We start from the raw sequence: 23194 nt of genomic DNA on the forward strand, positions 1-23194 counted from the left end.
AATAACAGCAGAATCACATGTATTGTAATATATTGTTATATAATATGCATTATATCTCATGCAAACAAGGTAGAGGATTTTATTATGTTTAATTACATTGTTTACAATTCCGACAATTGTTTTGCAGTTGGACATTATATAAAAAAAAAAAAAAAAAAAAAAAGAAACATACAAGTCTTTATACAGTATACAGCAGTCAGCAGTTCAAACAGAACCCTGTACATTGTGGATGTTTCTAAAAGGATATTTAAAATGCTCTTGGGGGGTCCGTTTTAAAAATGTTTTCCCTTTCATAAATAATTCTTCAGTGGAGGGGACTATGTTACACGAGCACTTTCCATTACCATATGGACTGGGTGAGCAGCCAATAAGTGAGGTCTGGTATTTCCCAAATTCCAAGCCAAAGTCTTCAGTTGAACTTCCATCACACTGCACATTGATACTAGGATTTACTACGCAGTTCCGTCTTATAATTTATTACTAAAGGTGGCCACGTGGAACCACCAGGGCTAGGTGGTGAAGTGAAGCTTGAACAGCACAGTCTGAGGCGTGGTAATATCAGCCACTGCAAGTTCTTGTCCGTCAACCAGGCCGAGCTCTGAAAGTGGGAAAGCAAAAATACTCAAGTGAAAAAAAAACCCCCAAAAAAACCCCACAAAAATACAAAATAAGAGTGTTAGCAGCAGGGTCAACAATAGCACAGATCAGTGATATAATGCCCCTGTCACACTGATATAAGGAAGACTGTGATGTCAAAAGAACCCGTTTATAAGATACAAGGTTCTTACATCCAATTTGTTATACTTATAAATCTCTCAGCAACTGCTTTCTGAAAGCCTATAACATTATTACTCGTCATATAACCCCTCCCCACGATTTGTTCCACTTAGGTTTAGTTCTCTCCACTTAATAATCAGCCTTTTAAACGTGGAAAACCAGACTGCAGATATCACAAACATCCGTCAGGAATGAAATTCAAACTGGAAGATGAGGATGGGTAGGTGTCACGCTCAGGAATGGAGCTGCTGACATTTGCTGGCCAAAGCTTATAGGACTGACAACAGCTTCACATCCAAGTACAACCCCCCATCCTTTCCCCCCTGCCATATAGAAATCTTTCTTTTCTTTGATAGGGAGTGAACTATCCAATGCCACTAGATACAAGGGTGTGATCAAGCAACATTATGTACACTTTTATTTTAGGACAAATCACCTTTTAACGTCTTGCATAGATTGGGCCTCGTCCTTTCTTCTATAGATGCTACAGTCTGCAAAACAAAGGAAAGCTTCAGGTTCTCTATGCAATTAGAATCCCGACTCTGGTTACATAGAATACTACTTCCATCAGCTTACATAGGTCATGATGATTAAGTTTATACTAGAGAAACATAACTGGCGATGTAAGACCATTCTAATCGGTGAGATGGACATTAGCACAGCTTCCAATAGTGCAGAATTCTCTTCTTACCTGTAAATAGAGTGTTTTATTCTTCCCATCCAGTGTTGCAGTGATTGCCGGAGATTTCATTTGTCTATAAGACAACATAATAATAAATTCTGATCAGTGTATGTCACAGTTTATAAGGGAGTGAGCGTCTGCGTTTATGTGCATTAAAATAGGGCTCTACTCCCAAAGACACTGCAACCTTGCTAGGGGGCTGTTCTTATTGTTGACTGCGTACACTTACTGTCTTGTCTCTGTACTTACTGTTCCAATGGTCACATTTGCTAGTCAGAATTACAACTATATTATATATAAACAAATATATCATCATTTCATAGTCACTAACACACCATGAACAAAATGACAAATCATTTCGGTCTGGTGTAAGGATATTCATTATCAGAGTTACTTAAAAAAACAAAAATATATAAATATATATTGTATTTATTTTTAAATCCCCCTCTCTTTCAGCAGTAGGGATAATACAGATGTCAGGTTAGGACCTCCTCCTCTTTCCTATAACCCCTCCTCTTTCTATAACTCCTCCCCCCCCCATGTTCCCACTCAGTTTGCAACGAACTCAGTTGCTAACACAACCCTCCATAGAGGTAGCAAAGACCAGGCTGCTACTCTGCAAATCTGGTTTGTAGACAGTTGGATGCAGCTCCAGCAGGCTCTGTACATCAAGGGCAGAAACTTGCTCCTTGAGAGAGCTCAGAGCCAGACCTATTTCCAGCCCCCTCTGACAGAAAATAACCAAACAAGAGATATGAAACATTTTGGGGTAAAGCTTAAATGAATGGGCCAGGTGAAAGTTTCATCCAAAGACGGATCAAGGATAACTGATCAAGAGATTGCCCACATCTGCATGCCAGGTCCAATTGCACCCTTTCTAGTCTGACCTTCCTTGGGTCAGCCCAACCAGCGGGTGTATGGGAGTCAGAGGGGACAGCAGACAAATCGGAGCAGCTATGGAACTGTCAGGATGTTGATGACAGGTTTCCTGGTGCTGTAAAGGGGAGATCTTGTGATTAAATCGAGAAGCCAATAAATCTATTCCTGGGACCCCCAGATCTGCACTTGCCTGACCGTGACAACTCAAGAAGTCTGCCAACTCAAGGCCACAGTTCATGAGAACATTAAGTAGTTATACAAGAATACATGCTTTAGCCTTATCAAGCAATAATGTTATACAAAGCATCTCTTACACTATCGTATATTTTTATTCAGCAAGAACCACATTACAGACACATACTAAATCATTTACAGTAAATTAAATTACTTACAAAGAAGTATCGCTTGTTAAATAATCCAAGACCTCCTGCAGTTTAGCGGAGGAAGGAAACTGGATGTTCTGAGGCAGCTGACTACAGGCCGGGCAGTTATCCTATACAAACAATAAAAGACATCAAATCAGTAACTCTTAGTAATATTTTGGTAATAGAATTAACAATTACCGTAGCACAACTATTGATAAACAATTCGAAGTGCTAACCTAGAAAAATTTAAGAGATCCGATACGAAACGGATTGTGGAGATTTTATTCCCATATACAAGTTTTCTACGGCTTAGCCCAGTGGAAGACAATGCAGCCACCCTCTCTGTTGCAGATGTTATTGTTTTCAATATCATATCCAAGCCCCAATTATTTCTAAGCCTGGACAACAAACTACATTATTTTCACAGCTCTCGTTTTCCTATGTCTGACCTCTCAATGGTTACAGATAATTGGGCAGTGCAAAACGGAAAACCCATTGATTTTTTTTTTTTCTTTGAACCTCTGACCCTTGCATTAAATTTTCCAGCAAATGTGACAAAAACAAAACCAAAAACTGGGATAACTCAGCATAGGCTTTACAATCTATTAACAGTATCTATTGTCAAAAAATTTAGGAGTAAATTTATCAAGCGGCAGTTCCTCCAAAAAAAATGTAGAACTTTTACAACGACAATTTTATTAAAGACAAAGCCCATCGGCAGTTTTTCGGAACCGCCACTTGATAAATATATCCCTTAGTCAGAAAGTCTACTAAGCATAGAGAAATAATTCCCAAAAATAACCTTTCATTATATATCTAAATATTTCCTAAACCAGCAGAGTTTACTATAAACCAATACACCTAATACTGGCTTAACTGGAAATTAACTCTGTTTTACTTAAGTTTCAAGTACTGCTCACCGGATGCTTGAGGCCCCAACAGACAAAAGCCGGTCTCCGGTATACTTTCCCATTCACCCAATTCAAAACGTCATTTATGACCCTCTGCTGGTGCGGACTTACTTCCTATGTTAGGACTTACACAGGGCGGCAGCTTTACCTGTTTGAATCATGTGAAAAGGGACCAATGTAAAGGAGACTAAGTGCTAGATTTACTAAGCTGCGGGTTTTAAAGTGGGGATGTTGCCTATAGCAACCAATCAGATTCTAGCTTTCATTTACTTAGTACCTTCTACAAAATGATAGCTAGAATCCGATTGGTTGCTAAAGGCAACATCCCCACTTTTTCAAACCCGCAGCTTAGTAAATCTAGCCCTAAGTGTGGGACAGAAAGAGGTTTGGAGAGCTTAGCAGATCGGACGAGCCGCACCATCAGATATAAGTACAGCACATGGTTTAATGATAACCTGGTCAACTCCACCCACTAGAGCTTAAGCTATGACTGATGTTCTTGTTTAGGCAACGTGTGAACCGTGAACTATCATCATCATTTATTTATATGGCGCCACTAATTCTGCAGCGCTGTACAGAGAACTCACTCACATCAGTCCCTGCCCCATTGGAGCTTACAGTCTAAATTCCCTAACATACATAGAGACAGCATTTTTTTGCTAGTAGCCAATTAACCTACCAGTATGTTTTTGGAGAGTGGGAGGAAACCGGAGCACCCGGAGGAAACCCACGCAAACACGGGGAGAACATACAAACTCCGCACAGATAAGGCCATGGTCGGGAATTGAACTCATGACCCCAGTGCTGTAAGGCAGAAGTGCTAACCTCTAAGCCACCGTGCTCCCCATATGCGGGACCGACAGCAAGTTCCACTATACACAGAGAATTGTACATCACAAAATCTATGTTTTATGAACACAGAGTGGATACTAGAACGGGGATATTCCTGGTGGGCACAGGAGACAATGTTGTCCTCTGCAAACCTACAACCACTGGTGAATCTCACAACACTGCTGCCTAAGGCAACATCTAGAACTGTGATCTTCTCAATCTGAACATAAACCATCAGAAACATTTCTAGTAACACATAAGACAAAAGGTAAGAATATGGACACTACTCCTTATTGGCTCTAACTCAAAACAAACACTAAATCACAGGGTAAGGCTGATTTATAAAGAACACAACATGTGACCCATGATGGTTCCTTATTTGCCCAGCTGTGCGTCTTTGCCCATTTCATGACGCATAACTACTTTCTGCTCCATTAAAGGGCACCTGGAAAATTAACAGTCAATACCAAAAATATATGTAAACTGTTGTGTCCTCACGGTCTAAACATAAGGTATAGGGGAAACAATGTGCTCAAAATACCAGAAAACATAAAAATAACCAATATATAAAAAAACAATATCATAGACCACATAACGCATCATCTTGTGTGTTATAATTCATTTGTTGATAATCCAAAAAACGGTTTGGTCAACATCCGCTTGAGAGCTGTAAGTACCACCGTATTTACTTTTTGTTTTGTTATTTGTATTGCCCCTGGAAAAGCCTTTATTCATTGCAATCACTCAGAAGTTGCCCAATGCAAACTGCCACATATCACTGAAGTTCCATCTCACGTCTTAAATGATGGCCCACTTTTACTAACTGATTTACTCCACAGTCTCAAGAGTTATCTTACCCAATACAATACTTTCCCCTAGCTGCATAGTACAATTTTCTAATGTATTCATTCAGGCAGCCCTGAATGTACAAATGTCAGAATAAAATACATATATCTATATCAATCATATTAAATCCTTATTCCATGTGTTTGGGTTTAATAATTCCTCTTTTATTATTATTATCTATGACTTATAAGGTGCCACAAAGGGTCCGCAGTGCCGTACATTACATATACAGAAAACAGAGAACCAAGACACAACATGATACAAAAATATATACAAACACAGGTGCATGGGTAAAGCAAATCAGAGTATTTCTGGGACAGATAGTGAAAGGGATGGTAGAAATCAGCGAGAAGAAGGCCCAAGTTTAAGAAAACAGGGCTAGGGAAGCAGGCCAAGAGGTACAGGGGGTGATGGAGTAGTAGAAGGAGCGCACAAGGAAAGAGGGCCTTGCTCATGAGAGCTTACATCCTAAAGGGAAGGGGGAGACACAAATAGGGAGGTACTAACTGGGGGAGAGAGAAGGGACAAGGAAGTTAGGAGGCGGACTGATAGATTTGAATAAAGAAATGAGTCTTTCCAATGAAAAGGTTCTATTTGAGTTGCATTGTACAAACCTTTCTTTCAGCTTCAAATGTATATGTGTACAATCCATCCACATCATTAAATACTAGATAATTATTCAAGGGAATGTACGCACTGCACATAAAAAAACAAAAAAAAACCAGAAGACATATTACTAAAAGCCTAATGAAAAGTTAAAGGTATATGATACAAATGAAATCACATATTTGATTACCTGGTGGCTATTTTAAATACTTCAGTGGCACAGGCAGCTGAAAAACAGTCAAATATTACTAATGACATTTGTACAAATAATGTCTAAGCAAAATTAATAAGGTCAATCATTGGCAAAGTACTGTCAAGAAAAACAGTATGGCAATATCACAATCAACTACGGGTAACCAGCACACTCTTTAATAAATTCCACTTGCTACTGCCAATCACCATCTTACTACAAAGTTCTTAAGGGTAACTCCCATTAAAAACAATTTTTCGTAGATAGTTCTCAAGAAGTTGTAATGTATGGAGATAGCTTTTTTTTTTGAGGGGGATTAAATGTCAAAAGTGTATCAAGGGGATTATCTCAGTCTATTTCAGAAAAGAAAGCGAGAGGATACATTTAGCATAGTGTTGGGCCTGTATGAAGGTTAGTCCACATGGGCCTAAAAATTGAAACAGCTCACTCGCCTGGGAATATCAAAGTGATTTTTTAGATGTCTTATCCAATAATTGACGCACTGAAAACAAGCCCCTCGTCTCCCATTTAATGACGTGGGAAGCCGCCATGACATTTTTGCAATTCAGGGCTTCCGACAAAAGGTAAATAATTCGATTTGTATGGGTTAAGGTGGAATTTACCTCTTGGGATATGCCAAATTTTCAAGGCAGAAATTAAGAGTGGATTTTTCTAGTATATGAGTTGGGATTTCCTGGTCATGAAGGTGGAGGAAAGCTTTAATGTTCAAGTTTGGGAGAAATTGCTTATCTATTGCCAGATTCGTGAAATTTGTTAACCAGTCTCTTGTGTAACGCAATTGTGCCGCGCGATTGTAGTGGACTATGTTTGGGAAATGAATGCCCCCATTAGTTTTGGGTTGTTGGAAGCTTGAAAAAATTAATCCAGGGGTGGTTTTTTTCCCCCCATATGAAGGTACGAAATAAATAATTGATGGATTGTTAGTAGTAAGGGCAATGTTTGTAAGGGGTACAATGACTTTGGGAAGGACACCATCTTCAGGAGATTTACCCTACCGAAATAAGAGTGATTAAGAGGCTCCCAGTCCATCAGTTGAATGGCTTTGCCAATATTGAGTTTATAGAGAATGACCAAGTTTTTGGTCAGTTGAATTCCCAGATAAGATATATATTTGGGTGCCCAACGTAATGAGAGGCTATGGGTCCACGAGGGCTTAGTTTGTCCTTTCCCTAGGTATAAGGCTGTCGATTTTTCAAATTTTTAAATCCCGACAGAGACAAAATTCTTTCCCCATCAAAGGAATCAAAGCGGATTCTGGGTTAGATATATATAATAAAATATCATCCGCAAAAGCGGTGATGTTGATGGACTCTGTTCCCATCCTAACGCCCCTCAGTTGCGACCACTTTTGTATAACTTGCAGCATAAGATCTAACAATAAAAGTTAAATAAAGCAGACATTTGGCAGCCCCCTGTCTGGTCCCCCTCGCCAACTCCAGAGGACCTCCAAGCAGGGTGTTGATAATCAGGAAAGTTAAAGGTTTAGTCATAGAATGATTGGCTCATTACTATGAAGTCTGCGCTGAAATCCCTCCCCTCCAATACGGCGTACATAAAAACTCATGAGACGGTGTTGAAAGCCTTGTGGGCGCCAAGGCTTAAGAGCCTATCAGAAGAGTTTGGAACCCCAGCGGAAGCTACTACTGACACAGTGGACTAGACATTGATTTTACCTGCAATGACGGCATTGGTAGAGGCTACAGCAGGGATAATTCTTTTTACAACACCTAAGGCAGAAAAAAAAAAAGTAAAAACTATTATAAATGTACACCAGAAACAGGAGGGTTCCTTAATAACTTTACATAAATTCATCATACATCATGACACTGTGTTTATCAGCTTCTAAAATATAATCCATCCGCACAGTTTATACATCACAGAAAAAAAAATCCACAACTTTACATATTTCATTAAAGACTTCCTCAGTTTTCAAAATAGAAATTCAAGCAGAACTGAAGCGCGGTTCTTACCCTGGGTGAGCCTGTACGTCACTCCTCGGATGTTGAATTGCGACGCTCGTTCCAACGAGTTCTTAAATATCCACTGGATATGTTCAGGGTCATCTCCATCCAGCTGTACATCCTCTGCAGAAAAAGACAAACCATGTTCATATAAATAAGGACTATTTTATATAGTGCTGAACACAGAATACTCAGCACATCGTGTCACTTAACAAATGAGCGCAGAATCCACATATTAATGCCTGGATCGTAAAAACCCTTTAAGTATATTGTACAATAGTGACAGCCAGACACATTGCAAGGACAATTCCAGAATCTCCAGAGTTACGCTGGGTGCACACTACAGGTTTTCACCTGATTATCGCACCAATCACAAGATAAACGGCTGATAGGTCTGATATTGCATTAGTGTGTATGCTCCCACAATCATGTTTTATCATACCAAAACACATCGTTTCATGGGAGTTTATAAACGGACTAAAAATCACTATCGACTATGTTGGGCAAATTCTGCAGTATGTACGCACTCACAACCAGCACTGTAGGCAGATCTCCATAGAGTTACAGAATCATGATATTTTCAGTAGATGTTATGACAGATGTAGAGCACAGATCTGAAGGTAAATATTGAAAAACTGTATAAGTGTGTATGCATGAATTGGCATGCTGATTGGGACTTCCAGTCGTTGGTGCAGCACGGTGGCTCAGTGGTTAGCACTTCTGCCTGACAGCACTGGGGTCATGAGTTCAATTCCTGACCATGGCCTTATCTGTGTGGAGTTTGTATGTTCTCCCCGTGTTTGCGTTGGTTTCCTCCGGGTGCTTCGGTTTCCTCCCACACTCCAAAAACATACTAGTAGGTTAATTGGCTGCTAACAAATTGACCCTAGTCTGTCTGTCTGTGTGTACGTGTGTTAGGAAATTTAATCCAATGGGGCAGGGACTGATGTGAGCGAGTTCTCTGTGCAGCGCTGCGGAATTAGTGGCGCCATATAAATAAATAAATGATGATGGTGAAACCGTTAAAGATATAGCATTGCGAGAAATTTGCTGTAGTGTCTACCCAGCTTTACCCATCATTAAACACATCCATATAGTAGATTATTCTGTGTTGACTGTAGGATAGTATTATCTGTTGCTTTGTATGGCATTTTCTGTATTTTGTAACCCAGTACACAACTTTATTATTAATATTCATACAGCTCTTTCACAATGCCAAAAACGTTACTTTAACAAATAGATGTTTGCTTAACTGTTATTCATTGCATAGCATAACTATGTAGAAATCTAGAATAAATTACAGACAGAAATCAGACTGTAAGTTTATTATTTGCTCATTAAGTTCTCACATATAAGCTATTGCAGACGGGATGAAAACAAAAACTTGTGTACCTCCAAAAGGCTGTTCCTTTGGCCACTGCAATATCCGGACATATTCTATACAGTGCTCCGGTAACCTGGGCATAGATGCAATTGTACACATGGGAAAGTTAATCTGCGGGAGAAAAAGAAAAAGAAATTGAATAAAGACTCTGGTGTTATTGATTTGCATCTTGTGATAGCGTGTGTAATAGTAGTGAGACCATGGACTACAAGTATTATTACTTATTATCATGCAGTGGGTGTGGAGCACAGTATATAAGGCTAGATAAATGTCACGGTAGTCTGGAATAATATTGGTCTTATACAACAGCCGATTATAGTCCATATACAGGATGCAACGCTAGCACCTTTCCTCCCAGACAATAAAAGCTTGTGTACCACTTATAGGAAATGGGTTTACTTTCTGTCATTGTAAGACGAGTGTGTCTGGGATTACTTGCATAGCAGGAGTTCAGTCAGCTTAGTAACTAATGCTCCTTTCAAATGCTTAATTGATTTTTTTTTCAAACTTATGGAATGTTAGATCCTAGATGCGATATTAGTGGCTAGAATCACATGTATAATGTGCATGTAGTTTGGAGTTTGTATGTCCTCCCCGTGTTTGCGTGGGTTTCCTCCGGGTGCTCCGGTTTCCTCCCACACTCCAAAAACATACTAGTAGGCTAATTGGCTGCTATCAAATATTGACCCTAGTCTCTCTCTGTGTGTATGTGTGTGTGTTAGGGAATTTAGACTGTAAGCCCCAATGGGGCAGGGACTGATGTGAGATCTCTGTACAGCGCTGCCGAATCAGTGGCGCTATATAAATAAATGGTGATGATGATGATGTATCAACAAAAGAATACATCTTATGAATTGTAAAGAAAACCTGCGTTCTAACCTGCGGTGGGTACAACTCGAGCGTACACTCCACGCAGGCTGTCATCCCTGGCAAGATGACCCGGGCGTTCCCTTTAAAGCCTTCCGTGCCTCCATCAATCATTGGAATTACTGAACTCTGCTGCAATACCCCATCTTCATAGTTCAGGAGAGAAATCTAGCAGGGAAATTAAATTCATGTTTAAGTAAAGTCCTTCTTCATAGTCAATCTGCCGGTCGCTGTCATCAATTATTCTTTGGACCATCTACTCTCTAGCTCAGCAACTTCACAGCATCTACATCTCACTGCCTTAAATTACAGCCATACTGTACAGTATATGCTGACATGATTCATGTCAGTGCCCAGAGAGCCATTAGTCACTAATGTATTGTCCAGGAACCATCACAGCATGAATCAATATAGCAGCTTCAAAGGAAGGAAAATTAACTACAAACATCTAGAACGCAACAAGAAGTTACAATTGGGTTTAAAAATAATAAGAATGGTGAAAAATATTACCAGCATCCCGTTCAACCACCGCCGGGCTATAATAGAATCCAGACCACACACTATAATATGGAACTCTGAAAAGAAGGAACAAACAGAGATGTGTTTAAAGAATGGTTTTCTCATTTGAAATGTGCATTAAAACAGACGGGCATTCAGCATTACCTCTGTAAAACGTTTCGTCGAAGTCTTGAATCTTTTTATAATGTCTTCATATTCAAGGTGTTAAGGGAAAGTACAAGCACTTGACAAGTTCAATGTTACGTCTCCCAGGCTGTGTGAGGGAGGAACGACAGACAGGCAGAGAGGATGCTGTCTGTGATACATGTAATGTTGGTCAGCAAGAACCCACTGGATTGTTCAGATCAGTTCTAAATTCAATGACATCTGACGCTGTCCTCTCTCAGTTCGGGGGTCGCACAGCGAACCCCGGCTCGGATTATAAAATAAAAATGGTGCAAAAAAAAAAAAAAAAGTACTGTAACCTATTGCAAACCCATGTGCTTTAAATTAGCTTAATTTGCACCAGATTATTCAAAGCCAAAATCTGGCTGGTTGCAATGGGTTACAGTACCTTTGTGCTGCTTTTATCTTTGTGTCTCACTGATACCCCCGGTTCATAGTGAATTAATAGGCTGCAGTCTCAGGAATATTCGTTCAGCCTATAAAATGACAGCTCCCACTGCATGTAAACAACAAGTGCACTTTAATGTAGAGAACGATGGTCATGCACAGAGCATTCTGCACACTGAGGTCCAGGAAGGATACGGTACGACACAACAGTCAGGTATTCTGTTGTTTATAAAATCAGCCGCCACCTCTGCTTTCGGTCTCCCGACATCCTTAGGCCTGAAAAACATCCCAGAGAACAAAATATGAGGTACTACAATAGGGTATGAAACATGGAGAAAATGCACAGTCTATCCCACACGTTCCAAAGCAGCTTTACTAAAATATAAAGTGCGATGGAGTATTTTCTGCTTGCTCAATCACAAACCGTAAAATACACATCCCACAGCTGACAAGCCAAGAAAAGTCCAACAGCAAAGTCACCGTTATTCACATTCAGCCATGCTGTAATGTTCTCTGGTCCCAGCCATGCATGGAAATCCCCCTATCTGTACCAGGCTAAGCAGACCGCCAGCCAAGCTTCTGTCACCCCAACCACTGAGGAAACGGCCCGTTGACCGTGTCTACTGATCACTCTGCTTTGTCACGCATACAGGAATGAAACACATGACTTACAGGAACAACAAAACGGCGGTCTGCCAATCGGGAATAACAACGCCAGTTGCAGATCCTTACTGAAACGCTTGACATAAAAAGACAGCAGCACTAGAAATCTGTCTTGTAAGCGGATGAACCAAATGTAGTTTTCAAAATCCAAAACCTTACAGTGAACAACTTATGTATCTGTATTCATTTTAATTTTTCTTCCTTCTTTTTACACACATTCGTTTTTGTTGGTTGCATTTGGTTCATCCGCTCACAAGTTACAACTGATTAAATATTCATTCCAACTAGTTACAGCGACTTTTTTTTAGCAGTATGCGGGTCAGAGGTCACAGAGTAATGTCGGTATGTGGACAACATACCGACAGGAGAGAGAGCGATAGATCTCTACGGCGCGCTATTTCCCCGTTCTGTTTGGAGACCAGTGTGGATGTGCCCTCCGCAGCCAGGTCTCACTAAGCAATCTCTGTGAACTATAGGTATCACTTTCAGCTAATTAGTAATATTGCAACTACCTATTGGTTTGTAGAGCATTATAGTGTGACAGGAGACTGAGGAGAGAAAAGCTTTAAAAGCGTTAACTTTTAAACTTCTATCACGGAGCAACTTCTATTCCAACAACCCTAATTTTTAACTTTTTAGTAACAAGCACCCACATAAAATAGACAACCAGGTCTACCTTAATGCTACGATTAAATAAACTATGTATTATACATTATTTTTATAATGTTCCCTTCATGTCCAACACTGGGCTGCAGAGTAACCTAACGGACATTACTCCGTTTTTAAAGAATTCACATTCAGCACAGAGACAAACAAACAACGCCATTTCTCACTAAGAGCGACATGATAGACTTAGAGAATGATTGTGATCTATGTCCGAGAGCCAGAACCACGCACAGCATTTACAATAGGACCCAGGACTTGAACCAAAGGTGGCCAAACAAATGTAGATTTCAGGAACCTATTAGATCTAGGAACGGAGACCTATTAATGAGCCAAGAAAGTGTTGCATCCACTTAAGCCAGTGGGTCAGGGAAATTTTACCTTTTACCCCAAAATATATTTAGATACGCCGACGTTGCCCCCTTGATTTGAAAGGAAGGAAATTATTATTAATTATTGCAATTAAAATTTTTATTGAATCTATTCAAAATTTCTTTGAAAGCTTCAACTTCAAAACTTCAGGGTTTGGAGAAATGATGTTGCTTCATTTTTGATACGAGAGGATCAATATTGTGGCATTTTGATGTCAGAGCAATTTGGATACAGTCTTCAGCGTCCACTTGATTTCTCTGCTTTGTTTTTATGTTTGTTATAGTGGAAAATCCTTGTTCGCAAAGGTAGGTTGTTGCAAAAGGCAGCAATTTTTTTACTGCCTCCTCATGTGCAATTTTGAATGCCTTTGCAGCTGTTGACATCCAAAAATATGACAGATCTGCTTTGTTTTCAAATGCAATACGTGCTTCGTTATTGCATCAAAGCTCAAGAAGTGCCTCTGCCAACCCTTGAGGTTCTTCTGGTACAACAGCAATTTCACATTTAAAGGGGTCTACAATCCAACTGACAGCATGTGAATCAGCAGCATTACCCGCAGGAATTTCATTTTTACCCCATTTGGGGTAATTTACCCCTGTTCCCGGATTTAAGGAGTTATAGAAATTACACCCAAACATTTGTTTAAGCCCAGTGGCTCCCTGGCTCATGACATTTGTCCAGCCTCGTCTTCAATGACATATACAGCACATATAATTCAACCTGTACCAAGCAGGAAAAAATGATATATCAGCACGACTTACCGGAATAAAAACTGTCTATTTAAATTGGAGACATCTATGGTGTCCATATCAATAACATGGATCTGTCGAAATCCCGAAAGAGCCTGTTGAAAGCACAGGTCATAGAGTTACTAATAAAAGATTTAATCCTGCATTTTAATCAGCGTTCTCTTTACAACTCAGAGATCTAACAGCACGAATAGACCATTAACATGAAGCAGTCATTGACATTAGACTGTATAATGTATTTCAGATCAATATTGGTCCATTTATCACCATTTCCCCAGGACTCTGGAACAGATTCAATTCACCATTCATACAATATACATTTACCCCAGTCAATATATGTATAAATTGTATGTAAATCAGGAAAAAAAGTAATTTCTTGGAAAGTAAATTCAGATCAATACAGGGGACAAGCTTTTACTTGTAATTAAAGGATTATTAAATAGAATATGTTACAAAGATATAAATTACATTAGCAACTTAAATGGGTAATAGATAACTAGTTTTATATGTAAAATTAATCTATTTCCTGCCTACGTACATTCATTCCTAAGAGTGGTCACGTTTGGCATTAAAATATGAGCCGATTACCATTTGCTGGCTCGGACAACACTTCCGTGTGACAAAACCAGACAATGTTCAAGCAGAATATAAAATGAATTACCAGATTTTTGAGAAGTTCACACCCCAATCCCCCAGCTCCAACAACCAATATTTTACAGGTTTCTAAGAGAAACTGCAGAGACTGGAAAAGAGAAACAAATTAATACATTTCAACATTATACATAAAGGGTTTATAAACTAAATGAAAATGGATTTATATAACTGAGAAAATCTGTTAAAAAAACAGGAGTTTAGCTTCTTCAGTGTTCTATTGCATCTAAAACCTCCATTAGCTCGTAACACTTTCATAATGAGCATATTTGATGGTCAACATTACAAATATTAGGCATTTTTAGTTTTTATCTTATTAATATGTCTCACAACACAGCTCACAAGTTTTAATTATTTTGGTTGTAAGCAAAACTCTGAGCCAAAAAAAATTCAAATCAGTTTCAGTAGTCTGAGTTAGGTCAACCAAAACTTGAAAAGAACTTTGTAATTTACCGTATGATCACACAACAAAAATATTTCACCTGCCGTTCCTCTGTAAACTCATTCAAAATACAGTCCATGTGCATTGTTTGCATTACTGGCCTTTGCAAACTAGCACTTACATCTCTAAAAAGCTTTAAGGTGAAAACTTAATATAGTTATCGCTTAATAAAGTGTATTGATTGTGTGTGAGATCTTTGTTCTTAAAACACTGCAGATAAAAATCTATTGGTAGCTGAGGTTAGAGAAGAGTGTTTCAGTACTCTGTAGTGGAACAACTTGTTAAATGCTCATTGGACATCATCCTGAAGTTTAACTAACAGCAGTAGGAACATCTCAATGTGCAGCAAGGTTCCCTTTACCTCTGACAAATGGACCAACCTGTCGGACATTCTGGCCAAACTCCAGCCCTCTTTTATAGTTATATCAAGCTCCCATCCACCTAGTTTATATTCTATGAAAGGCAGGGGTCATTTCATTAACCGGAGAGGTGAGAAGCCCAATAATAACCAGTATGTCAATAACTCTCTGGGATTAGTAGAGTGAGATCAATCATTAATTGAGACATGCAATAGAGGAATAAATAATATATATATATATATATATATATATATATATATATATATATATATATATATATATATATATACACATATTATATATATCATTAATTGTGCAGTTTACACACTCACATACTTAGTGAACTATTAATTTATCTATGCCAGATGTGGAATGCTGGATAAGGAGCCCGGCTGTTACTGACATCCAAATGGACATATCGAGGACATTTATGACAAATATTCCACTAGTTACGGTGTGGAAGAGGTAGTGTTGCCTATAGCAACCAAACATTTACTTTCCTTTTCTACACTGTGTTACAAAAGCAACACTTAGGGGGGGTATTCAATTTTTCGCAGGATCCAGCGCGGAAAAACTAATACCGTTAATATTAACGTTTTTTCCGCAAAGGATTACCGTAATAACGGTAAACCTGCGCGGGCCGCGGTATTTTCGGCAATCCCGCCGAAAATTGAATACCCCTATTACAATCTGATTGGTTGCTACAGACAACATCTTTAGTACATAATTACCTATAGAGCGGTTTTCCATGCACCCCTTGTCCAATCAGGTTCTTTTTGCTCAGGCAACACAATCCCTCCTCCTTTAAATATTCTAACATTTATTTGCCTGAGTATACATCACACCAATGGTCAATTATTACATACAGTTATATGCACATATTAATGTACACATAGGCTGGAAAGTCTTCAGCTCTATATCTAAAAACACATATTTTAGATATATTTATTTTACAATACACTCATAGGGTAAAGCCACACAGGAGTTTTTACCAACAGTAATACAGACCAGTAACAATTAAATGACCATAGGTTTTGCATAATCCGTGCTCTCTGCTAAAACAGAGGCCAGGACAGCGCTAATCCAACTTATTTCCTTTAATGGACAGCTATTTGGCGCATGGAAAAAAAGCTTTGATAGCATCTTAAAATATAGGGTACAACCATTTCTCAGGCACCATAAAAATCTTTACTTTCTCAATGGTTTGTATGGAAAACGGATGCAGCAATTTATAACGTGAATAACTCATTAGCCAAAGCAAAATTATCTCGTCTTTTTCAATTACTGGAAAAAAAATAAAACAAAAACAAAATAATAAAGAAACACTATGGCATTGGACACAATCGCTCCCATGTGGCTTTACTTTAGAAGAATGTAATCTTGTAAACATACAATTAAATATATTAATAGCTGGTTCTGCTAGATTCCAGAAGCAGATAGTCTTGTATTGTTCACACCATGCTTGTTGGAAGGGAAAACAACAGAACTGATTAAAATAGCACTCAATCACAACAATGCTAATCACAAGGCATGGATACAATAAAGTCTCACTTAATCTAGTTCAGCTGTAAAGCTACAAAGTAATGAATGTAAAGGTGGGGTTTCTCACTTCATTGCTTGGTTCGAACTCGGGGTGTGTGAAAGGTCCTGATCGCTCGAGGAACTTCCTTACATGGTTCCAGCGACCTTCCCAGTCTCCAGTGTCCCCACACACAACATCCACAGCCATTCTGCATAGAACACAGTACATTTCACTGAGAGTTATACCAAACATGGACTTTACAAAAGAAGCTTCTCTGGCAGTGATGAGCAATTCATCCCACCGCTGACACCAAACCAGAGATTATGTGATCTGTGGTACAATAACTGAAGATCCCAGTTATCCAACATTAGTACGTAAGCGTTTTTAAATAGGGTTCCATGTGTTTATATTTCCTTTCATATCCCCCAACTGATGAAAGATACTTTGCGAATTATTAAAGCTCCAACTTCCAATGACACCATACCCACTTGCGTTGTTAGTCGCTTTCGGGAGCTTGGCGGTTGTGTAGCGTTTATTCCCAAACGAAGCTTGCTCCAAATTCACTTCCATTTAATGCAAGTGAAGACACTGGCGAACCGTAGGCGACCTCAAATGAACTCCTGAACGCAAGTAAAAACTTTATTAACAGCGTGCCAAATGTGTTAGCTTATTAATGCAATATACCAGTGGGTATAACGCCTTCATGCTACATGAAGTTAACAACTTCCATTATAGCAACCATAAGACAGCATCTAAATAAATATCAATGTTTGCAAAACATATTATCAGTTGAAGGATATGAATGTAAACAATCAGAATTTAGCAAACATCTCCTTTAACAAAGTTTACCAAAAATAATATCATGTAAATGGTTATAAAACAGTAGTCAAAGTATTTTAATAATTCTCATTAACAGTCCAATGTAATACATAGTCATATCTCAGTAACAATGAGAAATAACATGGAAGTTTTTGTTGGAGAGATGGGCAAAGCTATGAAGAATTCCGCAGTGCAGTCATTTACATTTATACAAATGCTCCCAAAATATTTTGGAGCTTGGAGCAATTTTGCAGGTCCTGTGGCTACCAACTCCCAGAAAATTGTCTACATCTTGCTTTCTGTAATCTGAAAATAACTAATAGTTCATCTACAGTCATCCCAGCCTCTACAGAGTATCAGTGACAATGTGCTCTGAATAAGGATAATGCAATATGGCAACTTGTCTCATATACAGCTTAAATGGCCATTAAATCAAATACAAACTTAATCTAACAAAAAAGCTTCTTGAAGTATTCATAAAGGTATATGTTTTAGTTAAGGTATTTAAATGGTATTTGACCCTCTTCTCCCTCTCAGTGTGAGCTATTGTCCTCTGTTGTCAGTCACTTGAAGCACCAAAAGGTTCTCTGCAGAGTCCTTTATAGGTTTAACGGGGAAGTAGAAAGCTTGAAACATTTAGATCTATTTAAATGTTCTCATTTTAGCTTTAGCTGTCATTTAAATGAGAACTTCATCCTACTAGAACTAGAGCCATATTTTTCCCAAGTAAAACCTCTCTCCACCCACTAGTTGAACACAAAATCCCATTCTCAGGACCCGCAGATTATTGGAGTTACTCATCCGCACCAGCACTTGTAATGGCAACACTGAAATAGCTGGTGTCCAAGTGACATTTGAAAATAAACACACTGGTTAATGGAATTGATCAGATACCATTTACCTCGACATCCCTACAACCTTGAAACTTATATACCTCTCAATTGCATCATTATTTCTGCAGTGCTGACCACTTTATACAGACCATACTGGTTCCCCTACACCCCATAAAATTTGACGTAAAGAAAAGATTAACTTTTCCCGTGCCGCTGAGATAACTTTGTCATACAATAATGCAACATATTGTGAAAACACAATACACCACAACGTGTAAATACAACACACTATATGCGCACAAAGGACAGACAAGCCTGTCACTCTATCAAATCGAAACCAGATGGTGATAATCAAGGGAGCTTTGCAGCAGCAGCAAAGTTAGGTAAGTGACACTGATATATAAAACAAAAAAATGTCCTGCTTTTTTTCTATGCAGGCAGTGTAAAATTTAGGGAGGAGATATTATTTAATATAATATTTAAGCAAATATTTATTTTTTCAAACTATTTTGTAGGGAAACCCTTTCTTTTTTTAATATGTGTAATATTAAATATTTTAATGTCATTAGAAAAACATGTTTATTTTATATTTATAAATTTATATAATATATGTTTAGATTATATTTATATATTTTTTTATATTATTATTTTTTCTTATGTCTATTCCATTCAGTATGTTATTCACGGAGGACATCTAGTCCAATACTTTCAAAACAACGTCATGTAACCGGACGCCATAAGCCATTAATCAATAGGGAACATTAGAACAATACAGGTTTTCTTTTTAAAAAAATGTATTACATTTCTGAAGCTCAACTAGTATTATTTATCTGTATATGTTTAAAAATTGTAAGCAGATCATTGCTCCAAAGCATTGGCTACTGTAAAGAAAAGTAATGCAGTCCATAGGAATATAAAACGTAATTTAAAAAAACCCAAAAATTCAATCCTTTCACTGTACAATTGCAGCATTTATGACTTTGTGTTATAGCAAAACGCCAAAATAAATTCAAATTGTACATACACCATGCCACCAACCTCAGCACAAACTTATGGTTCAATTAAAAGTGCCTGAAGAGGATATTTTTCATTTCATTAGCCAAAAAGATAAAAATATTTCCAATACTATCTAGCTAGTTATCTGTATTCGCAAGATTCCGGGCACCTGCCATGATAGAGTTATCTAATGTTTCTAGACAAAGCAATGTGCTTTATGTATATAACCCATACGTTTCAAAACTCATTCTTGCTCAAAGAACAAAGCATAAAACATAAAATTATGCAAAAAATTACTTAGCTGAGGAACAGCTTAATCTATCTGATAGTAAGTGGATAATACCGTAACATACTATAATGTCAGATCATATTTTCATAACATTGAAATGCACATAGGAGACAGCCAAATGAAAACAGTTATAGTAATGAGAGAAAACAGGCAAATCATGTAGCCCCACAGTACTAAGAGATCATAACCTTTGTGGAAGATTGATTTACACTATGTCAGTATTTTTATTGTGCATGGTAAAGCCATAATTTAGGACTCTAAACCATTTTTTGAACAAATTGCAATTGTAATGCTTGGCTGGGAAATTAAAATTATCTAGTGAATGTTTTCCCATTTACAATATATAATCACAGGATCATGAAAGTACCAAAACAGACTGACCTAAAACACGGCAGACTAGGGATTTATAGATAGTACATAAAAGAAAAACAATACTAATGAAAAAAATAATCTATCACATGAAAGCGTTGGTTGATTTTCAAGGTCACAACATTAACTACCCATCCACTGCAGCCTGTACCGCTGATAAAAGATATATAAATCTGACATTTCTGAAAATGCAGGCAGCATAGCATGATCGGAACAGAAGCTCCCAACAGAGGTGGTAAAAAAGAAAAAAAACTACAGAAAAAGTAAATAAAACACAATAGCAACAAATACAATTAAGTCTACTATGGATATAAACTAAATATCTGTAAAACACTTTATAACAGAGATAAGGGCTACTTTATATTTACATGCTGCTAACAATCAATGTTTCTAAATAGTCTCAAGCAAGCAGAGCATACTGCCCCCTAGCAAGTGACAGCTGAGCTTCACAAGCTGAAGACAAGAGGTAGGTCAGAAACACTACAATCCTGATAACAAAGGGGACGAGTGCAAGTGACATAATTGCAGGTGACAGAAGGGAAATTAAGTAGCATATGTATAGAAATGAAAAGTAAACACATAAAATAGTATGTATGCTGTACATTAAGTAGTGTCCAGTAGGATACATATTTCCTCCCAAAACACAGGCCTATATCCCTATAATAAAACTTGCACACAACGCTCCCTCTACTGACAGCGACTTGAACACTTGCACAACCACAAGTCCTGGGCACTTTGGGTGTGGTTGGCACACGCACCTCTCTCCAGGTTACCTTTCTAATAAACAAACAACTGGTGCATATGAAAAACCCTCAGCTGTCAGACATTTGGAGTTGTTTTTTTAAATGCACTAGAAATAGGACATCATCCGATTGGTTACTGTGGGTTACAGCACATTTTACCTCTGCAAAAGTTTTAATACAATTGCACCCTATTACTTTAATGCAAATCGCAACCAAGTTTCCTAGGACGATTACGCTAAGCACTCTGCAAACCAAAAAGTAAAACGGGACGGAATGAATTTAAAAAGTGATAATTCTATTTTTGTTACATCAAATTACAAAACCAGCTCGCCATCTAACAGCCATACATGTAGTTTTATTGTTACAAACATGCACTATGGCATCAAAATATAAGATTTTTCAGTAAAGCCTCACAGAGGATATAGACTGGCTAGTAGGGTCTATATCAGTGCTGGCTAACCTGTAACACTCCAGGTGTTTTGCGAAACTACAAGTCCCAGCATGCACTGCCAGCTATCAGCTAGTTATCTACTGGCAAAGCATGCTGGGGCTTGTAGTTTCACAACACCTGGAGTGTCACAGGTTAGCCATCACTGCAATAGGACACCATGGTAGACAGTTATACTACTCACACTAATTCACCCTCACAATTATCCCAATCTCCACTTTGAGCCACACTCACTTCTCTTGTTTCAGCTCTGCCCACTTCCAATTAGAATGTAAGCTCTCCTGCAGAGGGCCCTCCCTTCCCTTTGTTTATATATCTGTATTTATGTTGTCTACCTTGAATGTCCCTGTTTTTATGTACATCTTTTGTATTTTCTCCGTGTTTGCATGGATGTGCTCCAATTTCCTCCCACACTACAGTGACACACCTGGTAATTTAATTGGCTTCTGACAAAAGTAACCCTTGGCATTGTTATATACAGGCCCCTAGCTATATGAGCGGAGTCAGGCAGCCACAGAACAGCATGGCACTGGCCAACATCTAGTCACTATTATAGAGAGTAAGCAATAGGACAGTGATGGCTAACCTGTGACACTCCAGGTGTTTTGCTAAACTACAAGTCCCAGCATGCTCTACCACCAGATATCAGCTAGTTATCTACTGGCAAAGCATGCTGGGGCTTGTAGTTTCACAACACCTGGAGTGTCACAGGTTAGCCATCACTGGTCTATATAAACTATAGATGACAATGATTGACAGTTGGATGTGCCTCTCCCCCTACTCAGAATCAGGGGGGGGGGGGTCCTATAAGGCTCCTCTGCATTGTATTAGGGGGGGGGGGGGGGGGGGGTCCCTGTTTCAAACCTGTCCATGTCCTAACACCTCCCTTGTGCCAGCACTAACTTGTCAGACAGCTCTTCTATCCGCCTTCTTTTCTTCTCCCTAAAAAGAGAGAGAGAGAATAAAAGAAGGGTTTTGGAGTGACAGCACCCTGGCCTGTGACACAGGGGTGGGGGGGGAGAGGGAGGGGACACAGGGGCCCTGGCTGCACACACAGATACTCACGGCTCTACAGCATCCGCCATATTTGCTGAGCCTTTCTTTTCCCACAAAGCACTGCGGCTCGGGAGGCGTGGCCAGCACAGAGAGAGGACATATGATGCTGCCAACCAAGGCACTCGGGCAGTTTTTTCTTTGTTGTTTTTTTTTTATGATGCAACTTTATTAGTCATGTCATAAAAAAACAAACCATGATAAGATAGTCAGCAGTAACATACTCCCATAAGGTATAGCAGAGAGTTGGTGCTGAGTTAGTGAAAGGTGAAGCAGTACAGCTGCCTATTGCAATGCTTGGCAGTGGGGTGACATTCTGCTTATACACCTATTTCCCTAATGCACATGACATGAGTTGAATTAATAATTAATATTAAAGATCTTTTTGGTCAGTTGATTTAGCAAAAGTTACAGCAATGCTAGGTCAAAGCTCAAGTTATTTATTCAGGTATGAAGGCAGCAGATATTATTTATTTAAATATTATTATTTAAATTAATTCAGCTCATAGTAAATGAAATACAGGAGCAAAGGATTTTGTACCTGGTGGAAAAGGTCATGTTGGAGGGTCTAATGCTGAGTGGCATAGATAAAATGCTGGACATGTAAGTCTGATCACATGAAATACACATGCTGCATGGCTTAATTTGAATTAGTTTGTATCCTAAAAACAGTCACGTGGTGAAAAGAAGAGACTCACTAGGCTTACCAATTTGGGAGCATGGCCTCTGTGTAAATGGGGTATGGTTGGGTGAATTGGGAACATGACTTTGCAGGTTCCTCCCTCAGGAATTTCAGCTTGTAATTTTGGTAAATATAGTACTGTATGTCAAA

General features: G+C 38.6%; 1 protein-coding gene across 3 annotated transcripts; it reads right to left on the reverse strand.

The window, feature by feature from the left end:
* Positions 1-65: 65 nt before the first annotated feature.
* Positions 66-22433, reverse strand: UBA3 (ubiquitin like modifier activating enzyme 3). 3 transcript variants are annotated; one of them, XM_075183413.1, is made up of 18 exons: positions 22375-22433; positions 22213-22251; positions 16900-17020; positions 14500-14580; positions 13851-13933; positions 11587-11667; positions 10984-11027; positions 10831-10895; positions 10333-10488; positions 9462-9564; positions 8079-8192; positions 7782-7835; positions 6088-6124; positions 5906-5987; positions 2731-2831; positions 1469-1532; positions 1214-1268; positions 66-598 (listed from the first exon to the last, which is right to left on the reverse strand). In XM_075183413.1, exons 1-18 carry the CDS (start codon positions 22392-22394, stop codon positions 510-512), a joined length of 1389 nt encoding a protein of 462 aa, XP_075039514.1. In that variant the 5' UTR covers positions 22395-22433; the 3' UTR covers positions 66-509. The 3 variants fall into 3 exon arrangements, with proteins under 3 accessions (XP_075039514.1, XP_075039517.1, XP_075039516.1); XM_075183416.1 differs by having other exon boundaries at positions 22174-22251; positions 22375-22430; XM_075183415.1 differs by lacking the exon at positions 22213-22251 and having other exon boundaries at positions 22375-22429.
* Between the last annotated feature and the right edge of the window lie 761 nt (positions 22434-23194).

This window comes from Mixophyes fleayi, chromosome 8 (assembly GCF_038048845.1).
Source record: "Mixophyes fleayi isolate aMixFle1 chromosome 8, aMixFle1.hap1, whole genome shotgun sequence".
Taxonomy (NCBI): domain Eukaryota; kingdom Metazoa; phylum Chordata; class Amphibia; order Anura; family Limnodynastidae; genus Mixophyes; species Mixophyes fleayi.